This window comes from Oryx dammah, unplaced genomic scaffold (genome assembly GCF_014754425.2).
Source record: "Oryx dammah isolate SB20612 unplaced genomic scaffold, SCBI_Odam_1.1 HiC_scaffold_4, whole genome shotgun sequence".
Taxonomy (NCBI): Eukaryota; Metazoa; Chordata; class Mammalia; order Artiodactyla; family Bovidae; genus Oryx; species Oryx dammah.
The window spans coordinates 29,659,562-29,684,140 of NW_024070188.1; the positions used below are offsets into that span (position 1 = coordinate 29,659,562).

The 24,579-nt window shown below is 39.9% G+C and overlaps 1 protein-coding gene across 1 annotated transcript in view; it reads left to right on the top strand.

The window, feature by feature from the left end:
- The first annotated feature begins 4,744 nt into the window (after positions 1 to 4,744).
- SEC63 (SEC63 homolog, protein translocation regulator) overlaps positions 4,745 to 24,579 on the top strand; it is a 65,790-nt gene continuing 45,955 nt past the window's right edge. The window contains exons 1-2 of the mRNA XM_040238561.1: positions 4,745 to 5,029; positions 20,660 to 20,759. Coding sequence (XP_040094495.1) covers positions 4,906 to 5,029; positions 20,660 to 20,759 — 224 coding nt within the window. The 5' untranslated portion in view covers positions 4,745 to 4,905. The remainder of the gene's footprint in view (positions 5,030 to 20,659; positions 20,760 to 24,579) is intronic.

A 24,579-nucleotide genomic window follows, 5' to 3' on the forward strand; every position in this document is an offset into this window, starting at 1 on the left:
TGGCCACTCTTCCAAATTATATTTCAATCTGAGTGGGAGATTTCATTAAGTGCTATTTTAAGGCTTACTGTGAGATGTCAATCCTTTTTTTTTTTTTTCATTAAGCAATTTAGATATGTTGGTAATGCATACAATTAATTCATAAAGGAATACTCTAAGTTTGTTGATACATCATTGACAACTGGCTTTAGTGCAATAAATTATCAGCTTTGTAATCATAAAAGTAGGGATAGAATAAGAACAATATTGACAAGTCCAACAAACTCATGCAAAGAGAGGAGCCAAAATGCAAACTTGCTCCCAACACTAAAGAAAACCACAGCCTTTAATTTCTTTCTTAACATTGTTTTCATGCTTTCAGAGTGCTGCTTCAGTTCAGTTCAGTTCAGTTCAGTTGCTCAGTTGTGTCTGACTCTTTGCCACCCCATGGACTGCAACACTCCAGGCCTCCCTGTCCATCACCCACTCCCAGAGTTTACTCAGACTCATGTCCACTGAGTCGGTGATGCCATCCAACCATCTCATGCTCTGTCGTCCCCTTCTCCTCTTGCCTTCAGTCTTTCTCAGCATCAGGGTCTTTTCCAAGAAGTCAATTCTTCCCATCAGGTGGCCAAAGTTTTGGAGCTTCAGCTTCAGCATCAGTCCTTCCAATGAATGCTCAGGACTGATTTCTTTTAGCATGGACTGGTTGGATCTCCTTGCAGTTCAAGGGACTCTCAAGAGTCTTCTCCAACACCACAGTTCAAAAGCATCAATTCTTTGGCACTCAGCTTTCTTTATAGTCCAACTCTCATATCCATACATGACTACTGGAAAAACCATAGCCTTGCCTAGATGGACCTTTGTTGGCAAAGTAATGTTTCTGCTTTTTAATATGCTGTCTATGTTGGTCATAACTTTTCTTCCAAGGAGCAAGTGTTGCAGTTACCATCTACAGTGATTTTGGAGCCCCCAAAAATAAAGTGTCTCACTGTTTCCCCATCTATTTGCCATGAAGTGATGGGACTAGATGCCATGATCTTAGTTTTTTGAATGTTGAGTTTTAAGCCAGCTTTTTCACTCTCCTCTTTCACTTTCATCAAGAGGCTCTTTAGTTCTTTTTCACTTTCTGCCATAAGGATGGTATCATCTGCATATCTGAGGTTATTGATATTTTTCCTGGCAATCTTGATTCCAGCTTGTGCTTCATCCAGTCCAGCATTTCTCATGATGTACTCTGCTTACAAGTTAAATAAGAAGGGTGACAATATACAGCCTTGACGTACTCCTTTCCTGATTTAGAACCAGTCTGTTGTTCCATGTCCAGTTTGAACTGTTGCTTCTTGACCTGCATACAGATTTCTCAGGAGGCAGGTCAGGTGGTCTGGTATTCCCATCTTTTAAAGAATTTTCCACAGTTTATTGTGATCCATACAGTCAAAGGCTTTGGCATAGTCAATAAAGAGTGGAGCATAACCCATTCTAATGTCTTTTCAACCCATACTTCCCTTCACATTCTCTCCAAGTGTAAGACTGAGGTTTCATTGCGCCCTAAGGGCCTTAGGAAGCTATGAAATTAAAGGATTGCAATGGGTTAGTACCTTTTACCTCGTCAAAGTTCCAACATGTGGGTCATGCTTTCAAATTTCAACTGGAATAATATTGAGGAAGCTTTTTGTAAATAATGTGTTGTACACAGATATACCCGGTGGTCCTGTGACTAAGATTCTGTGCTCCCATTGCAGGGGGCCCAGGTTCTATCCCTGGTTAGGGAACTAGATCCTACAGGTGGCAACTAAAGATCCCTCATGCTGCAATGAAGATCAAAGATCCCACTGCTGCCACTAAGACCAGAACAGCCAAACAAATAAATATTTTTTTTAAAGTGTTGTACAAATGTTACTTTGATGATGTTATTGTTGTCATCATGATGGGGATAACTTTTCACCTCTTTGAGACCAAATAATATCCTTCAATTTATATTAGAGGAGATTCAGCTGTTAATGGGAATCCTGACACTGAAACCAAGTAATGAGGTATAATGTTAAAGAAGATTTGCTAAGCTTTGATAGTGAAGGTTATCCTGGAGTGTGGAAGGGGGAAAAGACTGGAAATAATTGCATGTATCTTATTAATTTGGTTCCTTCCAGTCTCTTTGAGGCTAATTACATTACGCAGAAAATTAAATCATGTTGACTACGGCTACACAAATGTATTTGGTATGTATAAATGTAAGTCAACAGCATGAATGAGTGAAAGATTCACTCTAAGGAAAAAGCAAGTTATTAGGAGGAACTAAAGAACAGCCAGGCTTTTTACATTTGAGAGGAAATATCTACCTAGCAATTAAAATCAATTGGTGAAAATTCTCATTTACAGAATAAATTTACATATAGAGAAAACTTTAAAAATGTCTTTTAACATATCCTGTAAACTAAAGAAAATGTATTTGTAGCTCTAGTTCAACCATATTCACTATTTTATATTTCATTTAAAAGATATCTTGAAAGAAACAATTGTTTAAAAACAATTAAAAAATTAAAGTCAGAAAATTGTGATTAATTAAAGGTATGATTCAGATTTGCCTTGGAGAATATTTGGGTGACCTGAGTTCATCTATGATGAATAACATTAAGTTCTAAGACAAAGTGAATTTATACCTTTGAAAATAGAAGATACGTTTTCAAATCTTTAATCTTTTAATTTGGTAAAAAAAATTCATATTTTAGATTGGCCTAGAGTTTAGCAAATAAATGTGATTTGTTCAAAATTTTGTTTCATGGTTCAGTTTCTGTTCAAACCATTCATATGCATAACCCAAAGCTGCAGCGAAAAGATTACTCCTGCAGAAAAAACATCAGAAGAGGAATATCTATCATGAATAATTTATATTGACACAAGGTTATAAAACTGATGTATTATCTTTATACAAATGCTGAGTAAAACCTATAATCAGAGTAATAAAAAACAACCATTTCAGCGGTATTAAAACCTGGGAAAACTTAATTACAAATTCAAGAGAAACAAGAGGAACTTCAGGATCTTACCCACTGCAGTTGAGCCAATTTTATGACAAATTTGTTTCTGAAACAAGGCAAATTGCTTTGGGCATATCAGCATTCGGTTATCGCAGTGCTATGCTGACTTCATAGTCCAATCCTCTTCCCCTCACTTCTGTTCTTCTTCCCCTTAAATACAGTCTTCGAAAACTTTATACAGAAAAAAGTGAGGATGGGAATACAGAGAACTGATTTTTTGAAATTTCATTTCAAAATGGGTAGGTAGGACATTTAAAAGGGAAGAGAGAATGCATGTGCATATAGTCTGTTATGAAGGAAGTCGTCCCTGATTATGATAAATACTATCTTTGAGGACATGAAATAGAAGATGATACGTGACCAGACTTCTCTTCTAACAATGGAAGGTATATTGAAAGGAACCTAGTAAATAGACTATATAACCTTACAGTTAGTTTTTAAAATACAGCGTAATATTTATCACATTGTTTTCCAATTTTTACTATAACTGCCTTTAATCTTCACAAAAGCTCTGTGAGGTGAGTCAGGTGGGCCTTTCCTTTTTGGTCCCCTGAGGGGCGATGGAGATGTTGGGATAGGCCCCCGTCAGGACTGCCCCGGAAAAACAGGCTCGTTCGCAGATCAGGGCACCAGCAGTCTCGGCTCCCAGTTTGGCTGACACCAGCTTCTGGGATCTCACAGCCAGCGAACAAAGAGGCTGCAGAGGGCGTCTGCTCCCGCATCGGTCCCTCCTAGCGCGGATTCCTGCCCACGCTCTGCGCTGGAGTGCCAGTTGCTCTCACGGAAATGCGAGGGTCGGCGACGAGTTGGTAGTCACGGGGCTCTGGCTTTGTGGCGTCAGCCTGATCTGAGTTTGAACCCCTTCTCTTACTGTGCTTGACTGTAGGCAATCTCTCTGAGCCTCATTTTCCTTTATCTGGAGAGTGGGCATGCTTTGATTTATTCCAAGGAATTCGCCGACCATCATTTAAAGCAATAAAGGTCTTTGCCTACCACGTGTGTCGAAGAAAATGTTATGAATATTTTAGCTCTAGGATAGGTCGGTCACCATCTCTACCAGCGTGGGAAATCTCCATCTGCAAAATGGGCGCAACGTAGATTGCGGTCTTTTAAGAGCTAACATCGCTTTGCAAAAGGCCCCTAACAAACCCCTCACCGTCCCTCCTCGCAGCTCGCGCTTTGTCCCCACGCCGCCCTATCCTGAGAGACCCTAATTTCCAAACTGTGGAGGAGCCGATCCGGAACTTACAGAAACATTCTTATCAAACCAGGGAAATAGAAAAGAGAGAGTGCAGGACAGGGTGACGTAGGGATGGAAGACAGGGGAGGCAAGGAAGACTCAGCTCTGCTTCGAATGGGTGCGACCCCGCTCGAACGCAGGTGAACCGCCCGAGCCCACTGCTCAGCCGGGAAGCCTCGGCTCGGACCCAATAAACAGACCTTCATGACCTGGAGTGGGACCCTGGGCCAGGAAACGGAACTGGTGGGGGGAAGAGAAACTTTTAGGGGTAGACGCGGGGCCTTAAAGGAGGGTCTACCAGAGCTCGAGGGGCGGAGCTGAGGCTAAGCGGGCAGGGCTAAGGGCGGGACCTCGCAGAGATCTTCGGCTGCGCGCGCCACGTCTCCTTCAGCGAGCTAGTGGGGGCGAAGCGAGGGGCAGGGGAGAGAAAAACCGAGCGGGGCGGGAGCTCTCTCTTCTCGCGAGAGCTGGAGACGGCAGCGGCAGTGGCGGCGGCGCGTCCCTGAGAGTAGCGTGGGGGTGGGGAGGAGAGGCGGCGGCGGCGGCGGCGTAGGAGCTACGCCACACGGGGCCGGGAGCTGGGAGCTGGATTGCAGAGCGGGGTCGTGGCGGCGGCGGTGAGAAGAGGGAGGCGGAGGAGGGGGTGCCATGGCGGGGCAGCAGTTCCAGTACGATGACAGCGGGAACACCTTCTTCTACTTCCTCACCTCCTTCGTGGGGCTCATCGTGATTCCGGCCACATACTACCTCTGGCCCCGAGATCAGAATGCCGGTGAGTCCCGCCGGCAGCTGCCCGTGGACCCGCGCAGGCCCTGCCGGCCCCTCCGGGCCGCGCCGCTCCGGCCCAGCCCAGCCCGCCGCGCTCGGGGTGATACCGCCCGCGCGGCCGGGCCTCGCGTCCAGGCGCCCGCCGCCCGCGGGGCCCGGGCTCGGTGGTGTTTCCCTGGGTATCTCTCTGGGCTCCTCCCACCCCCTCATTGTCCTCCTCAGGAGTTTGCTATGCACCCTCTCCCCTATTGTTCTGCCCCTTTGTCTTCTCTGTCTCGGGTTTTATTGGTATTTTTCTTTATGGAGGGAGCAGGATGGGATCGCGAGGATGGGAATTGGAAGGTGAGAGAGGAGTTGGCAAAGGAAGAAGACAAGCGTGCAGGCTCCACTCTGAGCCGCCAACCACGGTCCTCTTTCCCCGACACCCCCGTTTCCTTGTTGCAGCTGTCGTTACAGATGTTTAGGGCACCATCTGAGTTGGGTGGCATGTATAGGACTCCAGCTGAGCTCCCCAACCGCCCCCCACCTCTTCGTGTCTTTCCCTCGTTGCCTTTTCATTTGTTCACTCACACTGTGGGGGTTGGAAGCAATGATGTTATTCTCCTTAGCAAGAATTAGGCATTTCTCTATTTCCTTCTCTTCGAAGTTTCCTGTTTATGGCGGAAAAAGCGCAAGTATGAAGGAAGGATTAAGTCTTGTAGGTAGATCGGTTGTGAGGTGGTTGGTCCATTTTCTTTCAGTTCTAAATTTTTTCACTTTGAACGACATCGGTTTAGAACACATAATTAAATAGATTCTTGTCAAGGCATTTTATGTTTAGGTAATGTTTGGATTCCATTTGTTGCACTCTTGTTAGGACATATGGCAGGTGATAGTCTTAAGACTGATAGAACTGCAAGGCCTTAATAGGTTGTTTATGGAGGTTGCTTATGGTGCGTTAACAGTAACAGGTTTTGAGTATGAACATTTAGGGAAGGTTTTCTGTTTCTCAAGAGCTCTGGTAACTTGAATAAATAGACTGTCTCAAATTGGGTGTGTTGGGGGTCTACGTTGTCCAGGTGATATACTCTACTTTGGGAACATTGTTACCCAGTGAAGCATTGAATCAACCCAGATCTCATTAAGCTTTAAGACTGATTCAGTGCTTTTGGCTGCTTACTGTTTCACAGGAAAATCAAATAAGTTCAAATATTAAAATATGTTGTATTATTCAAAATTACTACTACAGACCCACACCCTTTATTCAAAATGCTTGAGGACAGATATACCACAGAATTTTTCAGATTTTAGAAAGATAATACCTGCCCTAACAAGCCATTAAGGGTCTAAAACATCACTAATAATCAAGCAAATTATTCCAACAGCACTAATAATCAAGCAAATTATTCCAACAGCAGAATATGACTACTTTTTAAGTGAGATGAATAAAGATTATAAATAGCCCTCTATCAGTACAAGTCACCAAATTATTTTCCTGCAAACATATGTAGGCATATGATGATTTTGAATTTCAGAGTTCTTATGGCAGTCTTGACGTATCAGGGGTATCTTCTACGTGAAAGCATAAAAAGATTTTCTTTGCCAGCAGTTATACAACCTTAAAGTTGAGTTTAATCTTTGTTTAGTATTTTTTTAAAAGATAACACTTTGGGTGGCTTTCAGTTTTCAGGTTGACGGTTGTTTCAGTGTTGCTTTTTTGGAATTGTTGGGCCTATGAGTCCATCAAGAAAGCATGGCGCCATTTCAGGTTTGCAAATCTTGGATTTGAAAAATAGAAGTAGCTTGGTTTTTGCATTGGCATATTTGAGATGTTAATTGAAGTAACTCTGTTAACATTATTACTGGAATCCCTTTTCTGTTGTTGTTTAGTCCCTAGAGTTGCTTCTGACTCTTTTGCTACCCCCATTGACTGTAGCCTGGCAGACTCCTCTGTCCATGGGATTTCACAGGCAAGAATACTGGAATGAGTTGCCATTTCCTTCTCCAGGGGATCTTCCTGACCTAGGGATTGAACCTGTGTCTCCTGCATTGGTGGATGGATTCTTCACTGCTGAGCCACATGGACAGCCCCATTTTGCCTTGACTTTTGTCTAATCTGTTGGGCTAAGTGCACTTACAATTAATACCCCTTTTAGTAGTTGAAGGGTCCTGTTTATCTTACTCTCTTGGTTGTCTGCAAATTGGCTGAATAAGATGACTAAATACTTTTTCTGACCATTATGAAAAAGGTTCTGTTTGAAATAATAATATGGAGGGTTTGGATTTCCTTAGAATAGTGGTTCTTAGCCCTGACTCCTTGTTAGAATCATTCGGGGGAACATGTCTAAAAACACTTAGACCCATCACCAGGTACTCTGATTTTATTGGTCTGGAGTGAGTGCTGTGTATTGATTTTTTTAAAAGGTTGTAAATTGTAGCTAGGTTGAGTTGCTAAGGTAGGTAGTCGTCTTTAGTTAGAATTTTCATTTTGGGAGGTGACATATTTCTTTTGATATGGGCACTTTGATAAAAACAAAAATGTCTCTAATGTCTTAACCTTTTGGTTTTACCAAGCTAAGAAGCCCTTAGAGTAAAACAGTGCTATAAAATAACGTAATTGAAAGCAGAATATTTTTGTTAAAGTAACTTTTATAGATCATTTGAATTGAGATAAAATGTATCATTACTTTTTCCCAAATTTGGGGGGTTTTTTTTGACTGCTTTTCAAAACCAGTTTTGAAACCTGGGTCTGCCAATTACTGTGTTAATCTGAGGCAAGTGATTTAACTTCTCTGTGTTTTAGTGTACTCATTTGTGAAATAGAGACAGTAGTTATGTTCCATAGAATTAAATTAATAAAATAGGTATATGTAAAGTGTTTAGAACAGTGTCTGGCATATATTGGGGCTGTTAGGGCCTGCTGTTTTTGCTGGTTACTTGGACTTTCTGGAACAATTTGATTTGGTACATTCATGTACTCAGATTATTTGAAAGGATTAATGAAACTTTTTTTAAAAGTTGCATTTCTTTATTCTTTGTTCCTTGCCTTTCAGATATGTGCAAGTGATTTAGCTCTCTGACTTGGGAATGTAAGAGTTCGCTTTCAGTGCTTAGTAGTAAAGTGAAAAACTCGGAATTTGAAGTTAGAGGTTTTGGGTTTAAGTTCCAGCCTAGTCCCTGATTAGTTGTTTCTGAACTCTCATCCTCATTTTCTAGGCGTAGTAATAATAAACTGCCCTACCTACCAAGAAGTGATGATGAGAAGCAAAGAAATAAATGCATATAAACATGTTTGCTTTAAAACTAAATGCACTGTAGAAATTTGTTCATTTTGCAAGTTATTTATAGAGCATAATGGGCTTCCCTGGTAGCTCAGTGGTAAAGGATCCACCTGCATTGCAGGAGACCTGGGTTTGATCCATGGGTTAGGAAGATCCCCTGGAGGAGGAAATGGCACCCTGCTCCAGTATTCTTGCCAGGAAAATCCCATGGATAGAGGAGCCTGGCGGGCTACAGTCTGTAGGGTTGCAGAGTGGGACCCGACTAGAGTGACTGAGCACACAACACACATAGAGTATGTAAGACTTTGTGCTAGATGCTGCTTCTAGGTGATAGGTCAGGTTTTTAAGGGCTTATAGCTTTTTTCTTAATAAGTTATATATACTCAATGCAGAAAAGATCAAAGGGACAGAACAAAAATTGCTTGTAATTCTGTCATCCCAAAACAGGTAAAATAGTTTGGTGTGGGCATCTCCTTTGAGATGACTTTAGATGTAGTCCCTTTTCTTATGGGGGAGATCCCACATCCCCTTCTAGTCTGAGACAGATGATTGTAATCCTCATGTCAGGTGCTGCAGCTGTTCATTGAATGTTTACTAGCCTCAGGATGGGAAGTGCTGAATGCACTCACTGTATCACTTTGAGTTAGACTCAAGTGTTATCCCAATTTTATTAATGAGAAAATAGAGCCAAAGAAGAGCTAACCAACTCGCTTAAAGCCATATTGCTGCTAAGTGGGAGATTGGTTGTTGGACCCAAATTCATCTTATGCCAAAGCTTCTCTTGCTAGCCACTACCTTGTACTCCCTCTGTAATTAGTATAACACATTATAATAAGTATTAAAATGAGAAGTGGAAAGCGCTGTGTGCAAGGGAGTATATTTTATGAATGTTCGTATTCCGCTTAGAACATACAGTCTTCCTAAAATTTTATATTTTGAAAGGGGTATTAGAGATGTGAAAAGTTTGACTCATTTTAAAATCAAGTCATTGTCTCTGTTCTGTCCAGACAGAAAGGGTACCAGACATGAGCATAGACACATTTAAGTTCCACACAGTAGAGGAAACCAGCTGAAAACTTGGCAGTACAAATTTAGGTTTTATAAATATGGTGATAAACATTGGGATTAGTAAATGCATTACATAAATTGTTTTTATTTAAAGGTCATCTTGCATTCTTGCTTGATCTTGGAGAACCTGAAAGACAAAGATAGGTTTATTTTCGTATCAAATAAAACTTTCAGATGTTCATTCCCTTAATTATACTTTTTGTTCAGAAATTAAGAAGTCCAAACAAATGTATCCAGGCTTCCCGGGTGGCTCAGTGGTAAAAAAAATCTGCCTGCCAGTGCAGGAGATGCAGGCTCAGTCTCTGCATGGGGAAGATTCCTTGGAAAAGGAAATGGTCACCCACTCCAGTATTCTTGCCTGGAAAATCTGATGGACAGAGAGGCCTGGCGGGCTACAGTCCATGGGGTTGCAAAAGAGATGGACACCACTCAGCAACTAAGCAACAACAACAACAAATGTATCCGTATTGTACTTAGACTTCTTTGAAAAAAAGTTTCCTTTTACCAGACTTTATTGATAATAAATATATTTACACCATCTCACCATCGCATTGTTTGTTTGAAAGGCATTATTGTTCATTTTCTTAATAAGTGAAACTAAGTCTCCCTAGAGCCTGAGTTCCTCTGCAGAGTTTATGATTAACCTCTATCCAAAACTATTCCCTTCCTTGTCCTGCACCTATTCTTTTCAAGAGTGAAGAGTATCAAAGAAATGGGGGATTGAAACCAAGCAGGACCCTGCAGGGCCCTCCCAGGTACAAAAGCCCCTTGGTGTTCCCCATTTCTTGTTTGTAGAAAAAGACTTCAGTCTCCTGGGCCTTCCTTGAGATCCAAAGAGCAGGCATAGGTAGTTACTTAAGTAGGGAAGTGAGTGAATGCAGAAACAAAGGAAAAGAAATGAAACAAGAAAAGGAATGACAGTAGTTCATGGGTAAAAAGAGTGTTAGTTCATCCTCAAGGAATATACAGAACAGTCTGAAGGATCTCTTGGAGTTGTTCTTTAGGAACTAAGACACGAATCCTTGAGGTGAGGTTGATAGTTGAGATTCCTGAAACCACTCTACCTCACTACCAGCCAATCAGAAGAAAGTTGTGTATCCTGCAACCCCAAACCCCCAGAGGTTGCCTTTAAAAACCCTTGGAGTGTGGGTTGTGGAGTTTGGGTCTTTTGAGCATGAGCTGCCCCTACTCCTTGCTTGGCATCCACAGTAAATAAACACTGTAGTGTCCTTCACGACAATTAGCATCAGTAAATTGGCTTTGCTGTGGTAGGTAGGTGAACCCAAAGTTGGGTCTGGTAACATAAGGTGTTCCTTACAGTTTGGAATTACATTTGTGTTAGTATGGATGAAGGAATTTTCTCATGTGTATTCCAGATGTTTTTTGCTATAGATTTTTGCCTGTTTAGTTAAATCTAGTAGTTACTGATTGAGCACTCACTGTTTACCTATATAAAAACAGCTGACAGTGCAAAGAGGCATGCAGTATAAATATAGTCTTTTGTTAAAGTTTATAACCCGGATGGGGTGGGAGAATTAGAATTAGACAAATACAAATTATTATTAATATATCCAAAACACAACAAAGAAAACGTAAGAAAAGTGAAAATAAGTGCTTTGGAAGTTAGCTGGATAAAGTAAGCCAAAGCCAAGTCGCTCAGTCGTGTCTGACTCTGCGACCCCATGGACTATAGCCCACCAGGCTTCTCCGTCCATGGGATTTTCCAGGCAAGAATACTGGAGTGGGTTGCCATTTCCTTCTCTAGGATAAAGTATTTGCATCTAATTGGTGGTAGTTGTCAGTATCTAGAGATGAGGAAAGTCTCTTTAGAGTTAGGTTGATTTTGACTGGACTGTTAAAGGATGACGGATTTCCCTGGTGGCTCAGTGGTAAAGAACCCTTCTGCCAGTGCAAAAGATGCGTGTTTGGATCCCTGCACTAGGAAGAACCCCTGGAGAAGGAAATGGCAACCTACTTCAGCATATTTGCCTGGGAAATCCCATGGACAGAGGAACCTGGCGGGCTACAGTCCATGGGGTCACAAAACAAAAGAGAAAATTTGTAGTTTTACTGTTTTAAGTGTACAGTTCAGTAGCATTGATTAGGTTCACAATGCAGCACAACCATCACCAGTTTCCAAAATTTTTCATCACCTTAAATAAACTCTGCCTGTTGAGGAATAGCTTCTTATTGTCCCTTTCCTTTGGCCTCTGGTAAACTCCATATATATAGACAAAACTATATAAATTTGCCTATTCTAGATATTTCATATAAGTGGATTTGCCTTTTCATGTTTGGCTTATTTCATTTAGCATAATTTTTCTAGATTCATCCATGTTGTAGCATATATCAGAACATATTTCTTTTTATGGCTGAACAATATTCTGTTGTATGGATATACCCACATTTTAACTCACTCATCTATTGATGAACACTTGGGTTATTTCTGTTCTTTGTTGTGAGTAATGCTGCAGTGAACATTGTATATAGATCTGTGAGTTCTTTCAGTTCTTTTGAGTATATTCCTACGGGTGGAAATCCAGTTGTCCAAGCAGTATTTATTGAAGAGACTGTTCATTTTTCACTGAATGAACAGTCTTTTCAAGAATCACTTGGCTGTAGATGTGAGGGTAGTATCTGTTTTTTCATGGGATGATTTACTGAGCATAGTTTACCGGTGAGGACCTCAGTATTAGAATACCTCTAGGCTGATACCTTAACTTCTTTTCCATTTGTACTTCTTCCTTTGGTGATCTCATCCAGTCTCATGACTTTAGGTATCATCTATGTGACTCATAAAAATTACATTTCCCAGACTTACATTTCCAGTCTAGAACTCTTCTTGAACTCTCCACATTTCTATTTGTGTATCTAATAGAGATTGTACTATGCAAAAAACCAATATGATTTCTGTCCATTCTCCCAACCTTCCTGACCTGTAGTCTTTCCCATTTCAGTTAATCACAACTGTTTCTTCAACTGTTCTGGCCAGCAGTCTTGGAGTTTCTCTTGGCTTATCTCTGTCTTATGTGCCACTTCCGGATGTTAGTGTGTCCTGTTGGCTCTACTTTCAAATTACATCTAGTCTGACCATTTCTAATTGCTTTGCTACCATCACTGTCCTGTTTTATAGCCTGGATTATTGTTAGCCTCCAAACTGGTCTCCTTGTTTCCACCCTTGCTCCTTGCAGTCTGTTCTTGAAATAGTAGCACAGTGATCCTTTTTTAACTGAAGCTGGCTCATGTCACTCTTGGACTCAGAACCCTTTAAAGCTCTCCCATCTCAATCTCAATAGAAAGTAAAGTCATAGAGTGGTCTATGAAATCCTTCATGAACTTTTGGACTTCATTTCTTGTTCCTTTCTCTCTTGCTCCTTCCATTCCAGTCAGACCAGCTGCTCCGCCGTTCTTAGGGCACGTGAGGCATGCTTCTGTTGAACCTTTATGGTTATTGCTTCCTGTGCCTGGAATGCTTTTTCTCTAGATAGCCTGTTGTGATCTTCCTCATCTCTGTTATGGCCTTGCTCAAATGCCATCTTCTCAGTGTTGCCTTCTTTGAGCACCTTATTTAAAATTGTTAAGTTTCTTTCTGCCTGCAAAAAAGCTCTTCCCTTTTTCTGTTTTATTTCTCTTCACAGCACTTATCATCTTCTAATATACTATAAAGTTTATTTAAATTTTTTACTGCTGTCTCCTGAACTGGAATGTATGGTCTGTGAGAGCTGGGACTTTTATATTGTTTTTTGATGTGTCCTCAGTGTCCAGAAAGATCTGGGCACACAGTAGGTACTTACCAATATGTACTTAATAAAGGACATTTAATAATGTTTTCTAGATAAAGGAATCCTGTACATTCTTTACAAATATTTATATAGTGCCTGTTATATTCTTGGCAGCTGGAAAGGGGAGGGGTGATTATGTATAAGAAAACAGTGTCTGCTTCCAGGAGTTGAGTGCAGATTAATAAAAATTGACTTTATTACTGGCTGCTGAAGAATGGTGGTGCTATTCATGCAAACTGCTGAAAAAAAATGTGTAGTCCTACTTCTTTTTTTGGAAGAGAGCTATATAAATGTTAAAAACTTTAAATTTAGTAATTCTACCTCTAGGACAGTGTTCTAAGGATATAGCTCTAAATACAGGACTAGAGAAAGATACTGTGATATTGTGGCTTAAATGTATTTTGGTCATCTGAATGACCAAATATGTACTTCTTATATACATTTATGTATAAGCTCCTCGCCCTTTCTCCAAACCCTGCTCTATGCATCTCTTCTGTTTGTCTGTTCATGAGTTGTATCCTTTTATAATAAACTGGTAATACAGTTAAGTAAAATGTTTCTCTGTGTTCTGTGAGCTGCTTTAGCAAATTAAACCAAAGGAAGAGGTTGTTGGAACCCCCAGTCTATTATCTGGGCTAATGACTGGCATCTAAAGTAGGCGGGCTTGGCTGTACAGTCTTGGGGGACTGAACCCTCAACCCTACTGTCTGGGTAGATAGTGTCAGAGTTGAGTTGAATTCTTGGACACCTAACTGGTGTTCCAAGAATTGCTCATTGGAGGTATGGAGACTTTCCCAACCCTCACTTTGGAAATTGCATCTCAAAAAACACCCTGTATGCCCATAATACCACAAAATTAGAAACAATTTATATGTCTGATTATATAGGATGGTAGGTATATTATGATGTCTTAATTCATTTGGTTATTAGTAGTCATTAAATATTGTTTACAAGTTTCTAAACATGGAGATATTTAGAAATTGAAAAATTAAAACTTTAGCTTTATGTGTCTGTGTGTCTCCATTTGGACATTGGTACATTATACAGTGCTTTCCTTAAATTAGCTTTTGTATGTCCTATTTGTTCTGCTGTCTGAGAAACTCTCCCTTGGGCATCTGCTGCACTGGGAATAGTAGTAGATGTCATGTTTCCTGCCGAAAAGAGGGTTTTGAGGGTCCTTGAGAGTCTTGATTGAGGCAGCCCCACAGCCCTTCAATTGAGGGAAGCATATTGTCCCTAGAAATTAGTTGCTGGAATTTCCTTGTTCACAGAAATCTTTCCTGAGTATGTACCATTCACCTTGCCAACTTTCCTTTCTTCCTGCTTCCCAGATGTTCTCCTAAAGAAGACTACAAAGGAAACATATTAAAATGTTATTAGTGATTATTATCTGGGTGTTGGAATGGTGAATGTTTTCTTCCTTCTGCTCTTATGTATATGCTGAATTTACTATATGGATTTATATTAATGTCTGAAAGCTTATTTAAAGAATATATGGCCAGATTGGCTATGATCTTGAGGAAGACATTCTCAGTACCTCTTATGTCTATGGGCCCTTTCAGCTCAGTGAATTGTTTTTACTTTGGGGTATGTAGTGTTTAAGATTCCAGTGGGATGTACATCCTTGTGTTTTAAGTTGCTTTTTTATTTTTTAAGCTATTATATCTTTAACAGTATTTGAGTTTCTCTATTTCTTTTTCTCTTGGTTTGTCTTAGAAGTAACCTTTGACTTGGGCTATGGATTATCACTTTAGATAAAGGTGAAAAGAAAATAGAGTGCTAATAGAGGATTGGATGAAGAGTAAAGCAGCTAACAGGGTGACTGTGTTGTTGGCTAATGACATGGCAGGGCAGAGAGCACCCTTTGGTAGCATCTTGGGGCATGCTAAGGAGACATAGCATCCTTCTCAGAGACACACTTGGAGCATACTATAGTTTGTTTAGATTTCTCCACTATCTTGCACCTCTAGTCCAGTTTAAGAAATGTAACTGAATCATTTCTGCAATTGAAACCTCCCATCTTTCCTTAGTATTATCTTCTGGTTTAGAGACAAATGGCTTATAAAAATGCCTGTGTCCTACAGATAGGAGGGATGGATGTTTGTTTTTCCTTTGAATCTTGACACTTCTGTAGCAAATTGAACTAAAAAAAAAGAACTGGTTTACCATCCTCCCCTGCCTCTAATTTATGTGCTACCTTGCCTTGTCCCACACTCTTTAATACTGAAGTCCTTGCAGTTATTTTCTTTGTAGTACTTTTTTTGGTCTGTAAACTTCTGTTTCACCAGACTTTTTACTAGAGGATCACCTCATTGGTTGTTTTTAGCTACTCCTTGTTCTTAAATTTTTTGACATTTTCTGTTTAGGAAATATAATCGGTTCTGGTTAACTTAATGAGAATAGGGACACAGTATATTTTAGCTGCTTTTAAGAATTGTCAAGGCAATCTAACTATTCTTTGATTAGGAAAGACAGTTAAAATGATTAAGTGCACAGGACTATGAATTTAAACCTGGGCATAAGTCCTGTCTGTATTCTTTAGTTGTTATTTGCAGTTCCTTTGGTAACCATCTGTAACTTCAGGTAAGTTACTTAACCTCTCTGAAACCTCAGGTTTTTGTTTTGTTTTGAAATATAATCATACATATTGTTGTTGATTAGTTGCTAAGTCACGTCCGATTCTTTGGGACCCTATGAACTGTAGGCTGCCAGACTCCTCTGTCCATGGGATTTCCCAAGCGAGAACACTGGAGTGGGTTGCCATTTCCTTCTCCAGGGGATCTTCCTTCTCCAGGGGATCTTCCTTCTCCAGGGATCTGAACCCGTGACTCCTGCATTGGCAGGCGAGTTCTTTGACACTGATCCACCAGGGAAGTCTCATGGGATATTTACAAGTTGCTTATAAGTGAAAGCATAATATATATTTTAGTTTTAGTGATTTATCAATTTATAATATTTCTGTTGCCTTGATAGCACACACAGACGTGCACACACATACGGATAAAAGTAGTGTCAGAAATTTTAACATGTAAAAAAACACTTCTGGATGTGGTAAACTTTCCTAATGTGCTTTGGCCGTGTGTGCCAAAGCATTTAGAGGTGAAGTGTCGTGATGTCTTCAGTTTACTCTTAAAAAATGGGGGAGAGAGACGGAAAGAAGGAACTAGAGAAAGCCAAGAGTTGGAAAATATTAATAGTTGGTGAATTTAGGTGAAGGGTATTGTTCATTGTAAGATTCTTTCAACTTTTCTGAAGGCTTGAAAAGTTTCAATATAAAAATTTGGGAAAAATAGTCATAGGGAATAAAACCATTAATTTTAAGAAGGATGTGTCAGTAGTATAAGAAATGACTTACTAGGATAAAAATATATTACAATTAGGATAAAATTATGTGGGGGCAGTAGGATAAAGAGCTTGTTCATGAATTTCTGTAAATGGATGATGGTGGGTATGAAATTGCTGTGGTTTTCAGATTTCATTGGTACATCTAAAAGCGACAAAACTTTTATTTTAAAATGTCAACTTATGTTGGAAATGACATCTTTGGCACCTCTTCAAACGTACAATGAAAATTTTAGATGCCAAATTAGAACTCTATAAGAAGGTACATGATTTTAAATTCTTTTGTAATAAGCAGGCACACAGATTTGAAGATCACATCTGGCATTCTGCAGGACAGATGGATGTGACTGTTTTAGTGAAGGCATTGTATAGCTTATGAATCACAATCATAATAACCTATCCCAAACCTGGACTATTCCTGTGAACATACAGACTTTATGATTGCTGAGAGCAATCATCATATGTTGCTCTGTTGTTTTCTAAATCATGGAATTATTTGTGGCCTTGTAATTTCCCTTTTCTATAAATGTGAATAATTTTAAAAAGTATAAGTTAATGATATTACTTAGGTAGTTTTTCCTGGCCGTGAAACTAGTAATTCTATAAACTAGAAGCTTATAAATGAATTTCTTTTTATTCTAAGTGTCTTTAAAAGAAACCATCTCGAAGGACTTCACTTTTTTTCCTTTTCCATTATGGTTACAGGGTATCGAATACAGTGCCCTGTGCTATTACAATAGGACCTTGTTGTTTATCCATTCTATATTTAATAGTTTGCATCTGCTGGTCTCAAACTCCCAAGCCAACCCTCCTTGTGGAAAGATTTTACTTTTGATAGTTACTTTGACTTGAGGTCGTATAGAATTTTGCAATGTGTACTATGAATATTTAGCTGTGCTGGATGCCACTGTGTTATTGTGTCAGCCAAACCCCATACTACTTATTGATTAAATATCCTCCTAAAAGGTTAGGATGTGAATTTTGGATTGAGAGTAAGAAGACAAGGTTCATGGACACATTGTGCAAGACTTTGGGGGCTGAAAACCATGTGTACTTTCTCTTGGACAGAAACATTGGGAGAATATCATTCCTTTGAATAGATCAGGCCATCTGGTTATTAAAGAGACTTCAGCATGTTCTTGTAACATGTTTCCTTGGTTTTATGCTTAAAATGGGAGACTATGGAGGCTTAATTTAATGAAATACAGATTTTAAAATCTCCAGTGGTGTTTTCAAAAGTGTCTATAATTTAACTGTGAAAATCAGGAAATTAACATTATTACCAAATAATTTTCAGACCTATTCAAGTTTTGTCACTTGTCTCAGTGATGTCCTTTTCAGATGATTTGTTTTAAAATCACACATCACATTTAGTTGACATGTTTCTTTCATGTCCTTCAGGTTGGAACAGTTCTTCAGTTTTTCCATGACTTAAGATCTTAGGCCAATTATTTTGTAGAATGGACCCAAAGTTCTGTTGTCTGATGTTTTCTCACGATTAGATTCAGGTTATATATCTTAGAGAAGAATTTCGCAAAACTAATATGTGTTCTCCTCTTTGCGTTCTATCAGATGGCATATAATTGCATTTGTCTCATTGCGGCTGATGTTTACTGATCACCTGATTAAGATGGTGCCCATCAGATTTTTTGTATTAGTTTCCGATTGTTGCTGTAACAAACCATAACCTCAGTGGCTTAAAATGATACAAATTTATTCTTTTATAGTTCTGAAGGCCAGACTTGCTAGGCAGGTTTTACTTGGGTTGTCATGGTGTTGGCAGGGCAGGTTCTTTCTGGAGGATTTAGAATAGAATCTTAACTTTTCCAACTTTTGGAGACAGCCTGTATTCTTTGGCTTGTGGCCCCTTCTTCAATCTTCAAAGGATGTCACTCCAACCTCTGCTCCCGTAGTCACATCATCTTCTCTTTGACCCTCCTGCTTCCTTATTGGGACCTCTGTGATTATATTGGGACCTCTGTGATTATATTGGGACCACTCAAATAATACAGAATAATCTTCCCATCTCAAATGTTTAATTGAGTCACATCTGTGAAGTCCTCTATTTGCCATGTGAGATAATACATTCACTGGATCTGGGAACTAGGATGTGGTAGACATCTTCAGGGGGAGCAGTTATTCAGCATATCACTTGCCCACTGTAAAATCGTTCTCTTCCTTTTGTAATATTTTGTGGGGAGATAACTTGGATCTCCGGTTCCTGTTAGTGGAGAGTGCTATTTGGAAATCAAGATCTGGGTGCTAGGTGTGTTCACTGCTACTGAGATGTCATTGTTCCTAGGCTCACTTAGTCGAGTTAGGAAAGATGTATGTATGTATGTGTATAGGTCTACATCTGTATTTCTGTATTAAAAGATATTAGTTGGTTCATACTGATATCTTCAGTTCCAGTCTTAATACCACAGAGGTCATTTCATGTTTTCTAGTCATACATGTAACTCACTTCTCTGACATGAAAAACTGACTCCAGTTGTCCTTACTATATTAACTTACTTGATAAGTCTCCTTACATATTACCACTCTCCCTTCTGCTACTACTCCTCCCCCTTCCTGAATCCCTCTTCCTGTTACCTGATCTGGTAACTCTTGCCACATAGTGCTCTCATGGGGATTCTTTCCTCAAAGCATGGTGGTAACAGCGTAGGCGGACTTGTTAGATGACAGCTTTGGAGCATTCTATTATATGCAGAGTTCTTTTATTTACTTATCTGGTGTCTCGTTTAAGGACTTTGGTTTTGTAGGTGTTTTTTTATTTTTCTTGCCATGCCACGTGGCCTTTGGGGATGTTAGGTCTCTGACCAGAGTTCAGACCTGCGCACCCAACAGTGGAAGTGCAGTCTTAACTACTGGACCACTAGGGAAGTCTCGTCGTTTTTTTTATATATTATGAAAAATGTTTTATTTGATATTAAACAGCTAATGATCTCAGTTTTGTTGGCAACATCCAAAGCATTGTAGTGAGGAGCCTGTTGAGCATATACTTTACCTCCATCCGCCCTAATCAGGGTGTGGACCTGGGCCATATCAGTGTTGTAGAGCTTCTTCGTAGATGTGATACTTCGTCTTTGATATCCTTCATGAACACAAGTGTGTTGCTGTCTTCTGTCATCTTCATGACCAACTCCCTGCTCAGGGGGAACTTGATGATGACATAATGATTAGGCTTATTGCTCTTCCAAGGGTAATTGGGCTGCCTTCGGAGTGTCGTGGGCCACCCAGAAGGTGGGTAGTGTGATCCCTCTTTCTGTGGCTGTGGGTGCCTTTTAGCACTGCCTTCCTGGCCTTCCAAGCTTTCGTTTTTGGCTTTGGTGTGACATGGGCTTCTTTCTTTGCTTTTTGTATGCCATCTTCATGAAAAGGTAGATTTTTATTTTAAAACTTAATCTACAACTTTTTTAAACTTGGGAGACTTATTTAAACCAAGTGATTGTGGTAAGCTTAGTAAAACAGTATATGGTATGTTGTCTTTGGCTTAATTCCTTTTAAAATTGAATTGCAGATTTTTCCTGGGGGCTGGAATAATGCCTTTTGTTACAACTTTTAAATCTGTTTTAATTTCTTCTGAGTTTGTGTGACTTTTCTCATTTAACTTAATTATTTTTATGTTTGAAGAGTATCATTCCTGCTTGGCTTCCTTAATAAAGTGTGTGTTTCAACTATTTTGCACTTTTCGTTACTTTCTATAGCAAAAGGGGAAGGAGGAGAGAATTTTCTTAGAAACTACTATGTAATTAAATATTTTGGGTTTAAGTCAGGTTTTAAGTTTTTCAACTAAAAGTTATATGAAAAATGATTGCCTAGTAGTTGAATAAAATTTTCCAGATAGATCACTTGTTCTAAGTGGTAGAAAATTGAAACTATCTTGTGAATTTTTCTTAAAACGTTAAGTAGAGAGTACTTTGAGGAGGGCATGGCAACCCACTCAGTATTCTTGCCTGGAGAATCCCCATGGACAAAGGAGCTTGGAGGGCTGCAGTCCATGGGGTTGCAAAGAGTCGGACAAGACTGAGCAACTAAGCACAGCAGAGCACAGAGAGTACTTTCATGTTCCAGTGAAGTATTAGCATGATAATGAAGGTAGTATGGTTTTAACTCTGATTTTGCCTTCACTGTGAAAATGGTTTAACTTATCCCCTTATTTTTCTTTTTGTTTTTTGACAGAGCAAAATCGATTAAAGAATATCAGAAAAGTATATGGAAGATGTATGTGGTACCGTTTACGGTTATTAAAGCCCCAGCCAAATATTATTCCTACAGTAAAGTAAGTAATTGATTTCAATTAAAAGCAAAACAAAACATGATTTGTGTTTACTCTTTGCTAGGTATCATATGAAATAGGGGTATAATGATGAATGGGCTTCCCAGGTGGCACTGTGGTGAGGAATCCTGCCAATGCAAGAGACACAAGGGAGCCAGGTTCAATCCTTGGTTGGAAATTGCCTGGAGTAGGAAATGGTACCTCACTCCAGTATTCTTGCCTGGGGAATACCATGGGCAGAGAGGCCAGGTGGGCTACAGTCCATAGGGTTGCAAAGAGTTGGACACGACTGACCACATGATGATGAATAAAATCTGTGTCTGTAAAGAAATTGTAACCTTAGTAGGAGTAAGAGGTGATTAGTAAATTTGAGAACAGTCTGAACTGAGTGGTTTAGAAGTTCAAAAGAGAGAGAGGGTACTTCTGACTAGAGGGAGGAGGGGAGAAAGAGGAGTCAAATTTTGAAGGAAGATCTTATATATCTTGTGTCAGGATTTGAATTTTGTCTCAAAGACTATGGAGGAATCTTTAAAAGATTATCAAAAGCATGGAGGTGACATAGTCAAGTTTGCATTTCAGAGTGATTGAAGTTTGTTGATGCATACTGTGTGCCAGGTGCTGTACTAGGATTTTGTATGTTACTCGTTAGTTTTATATTAAGTTTCAGGTAGATGTTTTTGCTTTTTCTCGAATGACGAAACTGAGACTAAGAAGATGAGGAAACTTGACTAGTGGTAGAGTGAGGATCTGGTTACCCTTTATTTTTGCAAGGCCATCTACTTAAATAGGCCAATAGCATGTTTAACCAGAGTAGATGTCTTTGATTTTTCAAGGCTTTGTTGGTTAGCACCTAGGCTTTGGATCTTCACTCTAAGTCATCAGTTTAGAGGTAACATGAAACTGAGGGGAAATGAAAGAGCTGCCATTAGTGAAGGACTGCTGCTGCTGCTGCTGCTGCTAAGTCACTTCAGTCGTGTCCGACTCTGTGTGACCCCATAGATGGCAGCCCACCAGGCTATCCCGTCCCCGGGATTCTCTAGGCAAGAACACTGGAGTGGGTTGCCATTTCCTTCTCCAATGCATGAAAGTGAAAAGTGAAAGTGAAGTCGTTCAGTCGAGTCCGACTCAGCGACCCCATGGACTGCAGCCTACCAGGCTCCTCCATCCATGGTATTTTCCAGGCAAGAGTATTGGAGTGGGCTGCCATTGCCCTCTCTGTCTGAAGGACTGTACCCTGTGAATTACCTACATATATTTATCTAGTAGATAGGAGGGCAAGACCTGGCAGAGGAAATTAGTAAAAGTAGAACCAGTTATTTTAAATCTTGGTTTAAATGATGATCGTTTTCAACATATGTGTATTACTTAAGGAGACTTAAGACTTAATAGTTTTCTTTGCAAGATTTTACTTTGCCTGGTTTAGTTCCTTTGTAGAGGGAGGGAAATCTTAGCTTTAATGGTGTGAAACTAAAAGACAAAATTAGTGTTTACCCGAGTAGTTTCATGTTTGCTATGTATTCTTTGCTATTGCTTCTCTCTTTAAATTTCAGAGGCAGCAAGGCAGATATATTTGGCTTTCCAGTTTCTTCTCTTTTGGGCTTTGGTCAACACATTATGGCTATCTGAACCTCAATTTCAAGGGAAAAGTACCTAACTTTGTGATGTTCTCTTCAGTAATTAGTAAAGAGATTTACTTAAATTGAACTTCAGATTATTGGATGTTTAAGTAAGAATTAAATAATACTGGTAAAAAATACAAATAAGGTCAGGAGCCATCAAAACTTTTTTGGTACTTAACCCTGAAGCATTCTTTCAAAATTAAGCAGTCATTATCTATTACTTTAATTTCTAGAAGTTGCTTCCAAAATGACTTTTAAGGTATGCTTAAAGAAAAAACACAGGACACTAATTATTGAAGCCACATGTAGGGAAAATGCTTGTCTTTTCAGGGAAAGCAAATATGCTTTTAAAAAACTGGACCCTGAGCATGATGTAATCTGTTATGTCTCTTCCTTTGGTCTGGCTCTCAGGAAGTCAGAGGATGGTTTTTATGGTCGTGGCAGTCTTCCTCAGCTCGGGAGCTCTCTCGTCAGCCTCTGCCCATCCCTTACCCTTTGGCTGAGAGGGCCAGACGCTGCACCTGGAGTCTGACGCGGGTGTGGTGTGCTTCAGGTGTTTTGTTCCCTTTCTCTGTTTAAAAATTTTACTTCAATGCTTTTCAGTTTCTCCTTTATCTTTGTTTTTTGAGCTTTGTAGCCTTTTGGGAAAGTTGGCAAAACAAGATGTGGAGTTACTAAGTTTGTATGGAAATGAAATATAATTTAAAATGTTCTTTAGCATTTTGAGGGTATTGGCAAACTTTGGCTTTGAGTCACAAGTTCCTATTTTAAATTATTTTCATTATTCAGTCGATAAGTAGTTACAGTGTGCTGTGTATGTGTCATACTATACTAGGTGCTGATATACTGTGAGTAACAAAATACTGGCGAGTAAACAAATGGTAATAGAGTTTAGTAAGGGTTGTAAAGGAGGGTTGGGGTGCCATGAAAGAACAGAGGGAGGGCTCTTAACTGGCTTGAGACAGTGAAGGCATTCTTGAGTAAGTGAGGGGTCCTAGTTGAGAGCTGAGACATGGGCAAGAGTTAGGGGTAACAGCCAAGAGCTGCCATGAATTGTTTGTTTATCATCTGTGAAGCGCCTTTTAGATGCTTTACATACCTTTGTTGTTGTTCCTAAGTCAGGTCCGGCTCTTTGCAACCCCACCAACTGCAGCACGCCAGGCTTCCCTGTCCTTCACTATCTCCTGGAGTTTGCTCAAACTCATGTCCATTGAGTCAGTGATGCCATCCAACCATCTCATTCTCTGTTGCCCCCTTCTCCTCCTGCCCTCAATCTTTCCCAGCAACAGGCTCTTTTCCAATGAATCGACTCTTTGAATCAGGTAGCCAAAGTATTGAAACTTCAGCTTCAGCAGCAGTCCTTCCAATTCAGGGTTGATTTCCTTTAGCATTGACTGGTTTGATCTCCTTGCTGTCCAAAGGATGCTCAAGAGTCTTCTCTAGCACCACAATTTGAAAGCATCAGTTCTTCAACACTCAGCCTTCTCTATTGTCCAACTTTCATATCCATACATGACTACTGGAAAAACCATAGCTTTGACTATACAGACCTTTGTCAGCAAAATGATGTCTCTGCTGTTTAATATGCTGTCTAGGTTTGTGATAGCTTTCCTTCCAAGGAGCAAGCGTCTTTTAATTTCATGGCTGCAGTTGCTGTCTGCAGTGATTTTGGAGCCCAAGAAAATAAAATATGCCACTGTTTCCACTTTTCCCCCCTCTGTTAAAGTGATGGAACCAGATGCCATGATGTTAGTTGTTTGAATGTTGAATTTTAAGCCAGCGTTTTCACCTCTCCTCTTTCACCTTCATCAAGAGGCTCTTTAATTCCTCTTTGCTTTCTGACATTAAATGGTATCATCTGCATGTCTGAGGTTGTTGATATTTCTCCTGGCTATCTTGATTCCAACTTGTGCTTCATCCAGTCCGGCATTTCACATGGTGTACTCTGCATTTAAGTTAAATAAGGAGGGTGACAATATACAGACTTGACATACTCCTTTTTTTACATACTCTAATTTTGAACCAGTCTGTTGTTCCATGTTTGGTTCTGTTGCTTCTTGGCCTGTATCTAGGTTTCTCAGGAGGCTAGTAAGGTGGTCTAGTATTCCCATCTCTTTAAGAGTTTTCCACAGTTTGTTGTGATCCAGACAGTCAAAGGCTTTTAGCTTAGTGAAGCATAAGCAGGTGTTTTTCTGCAATTCCCT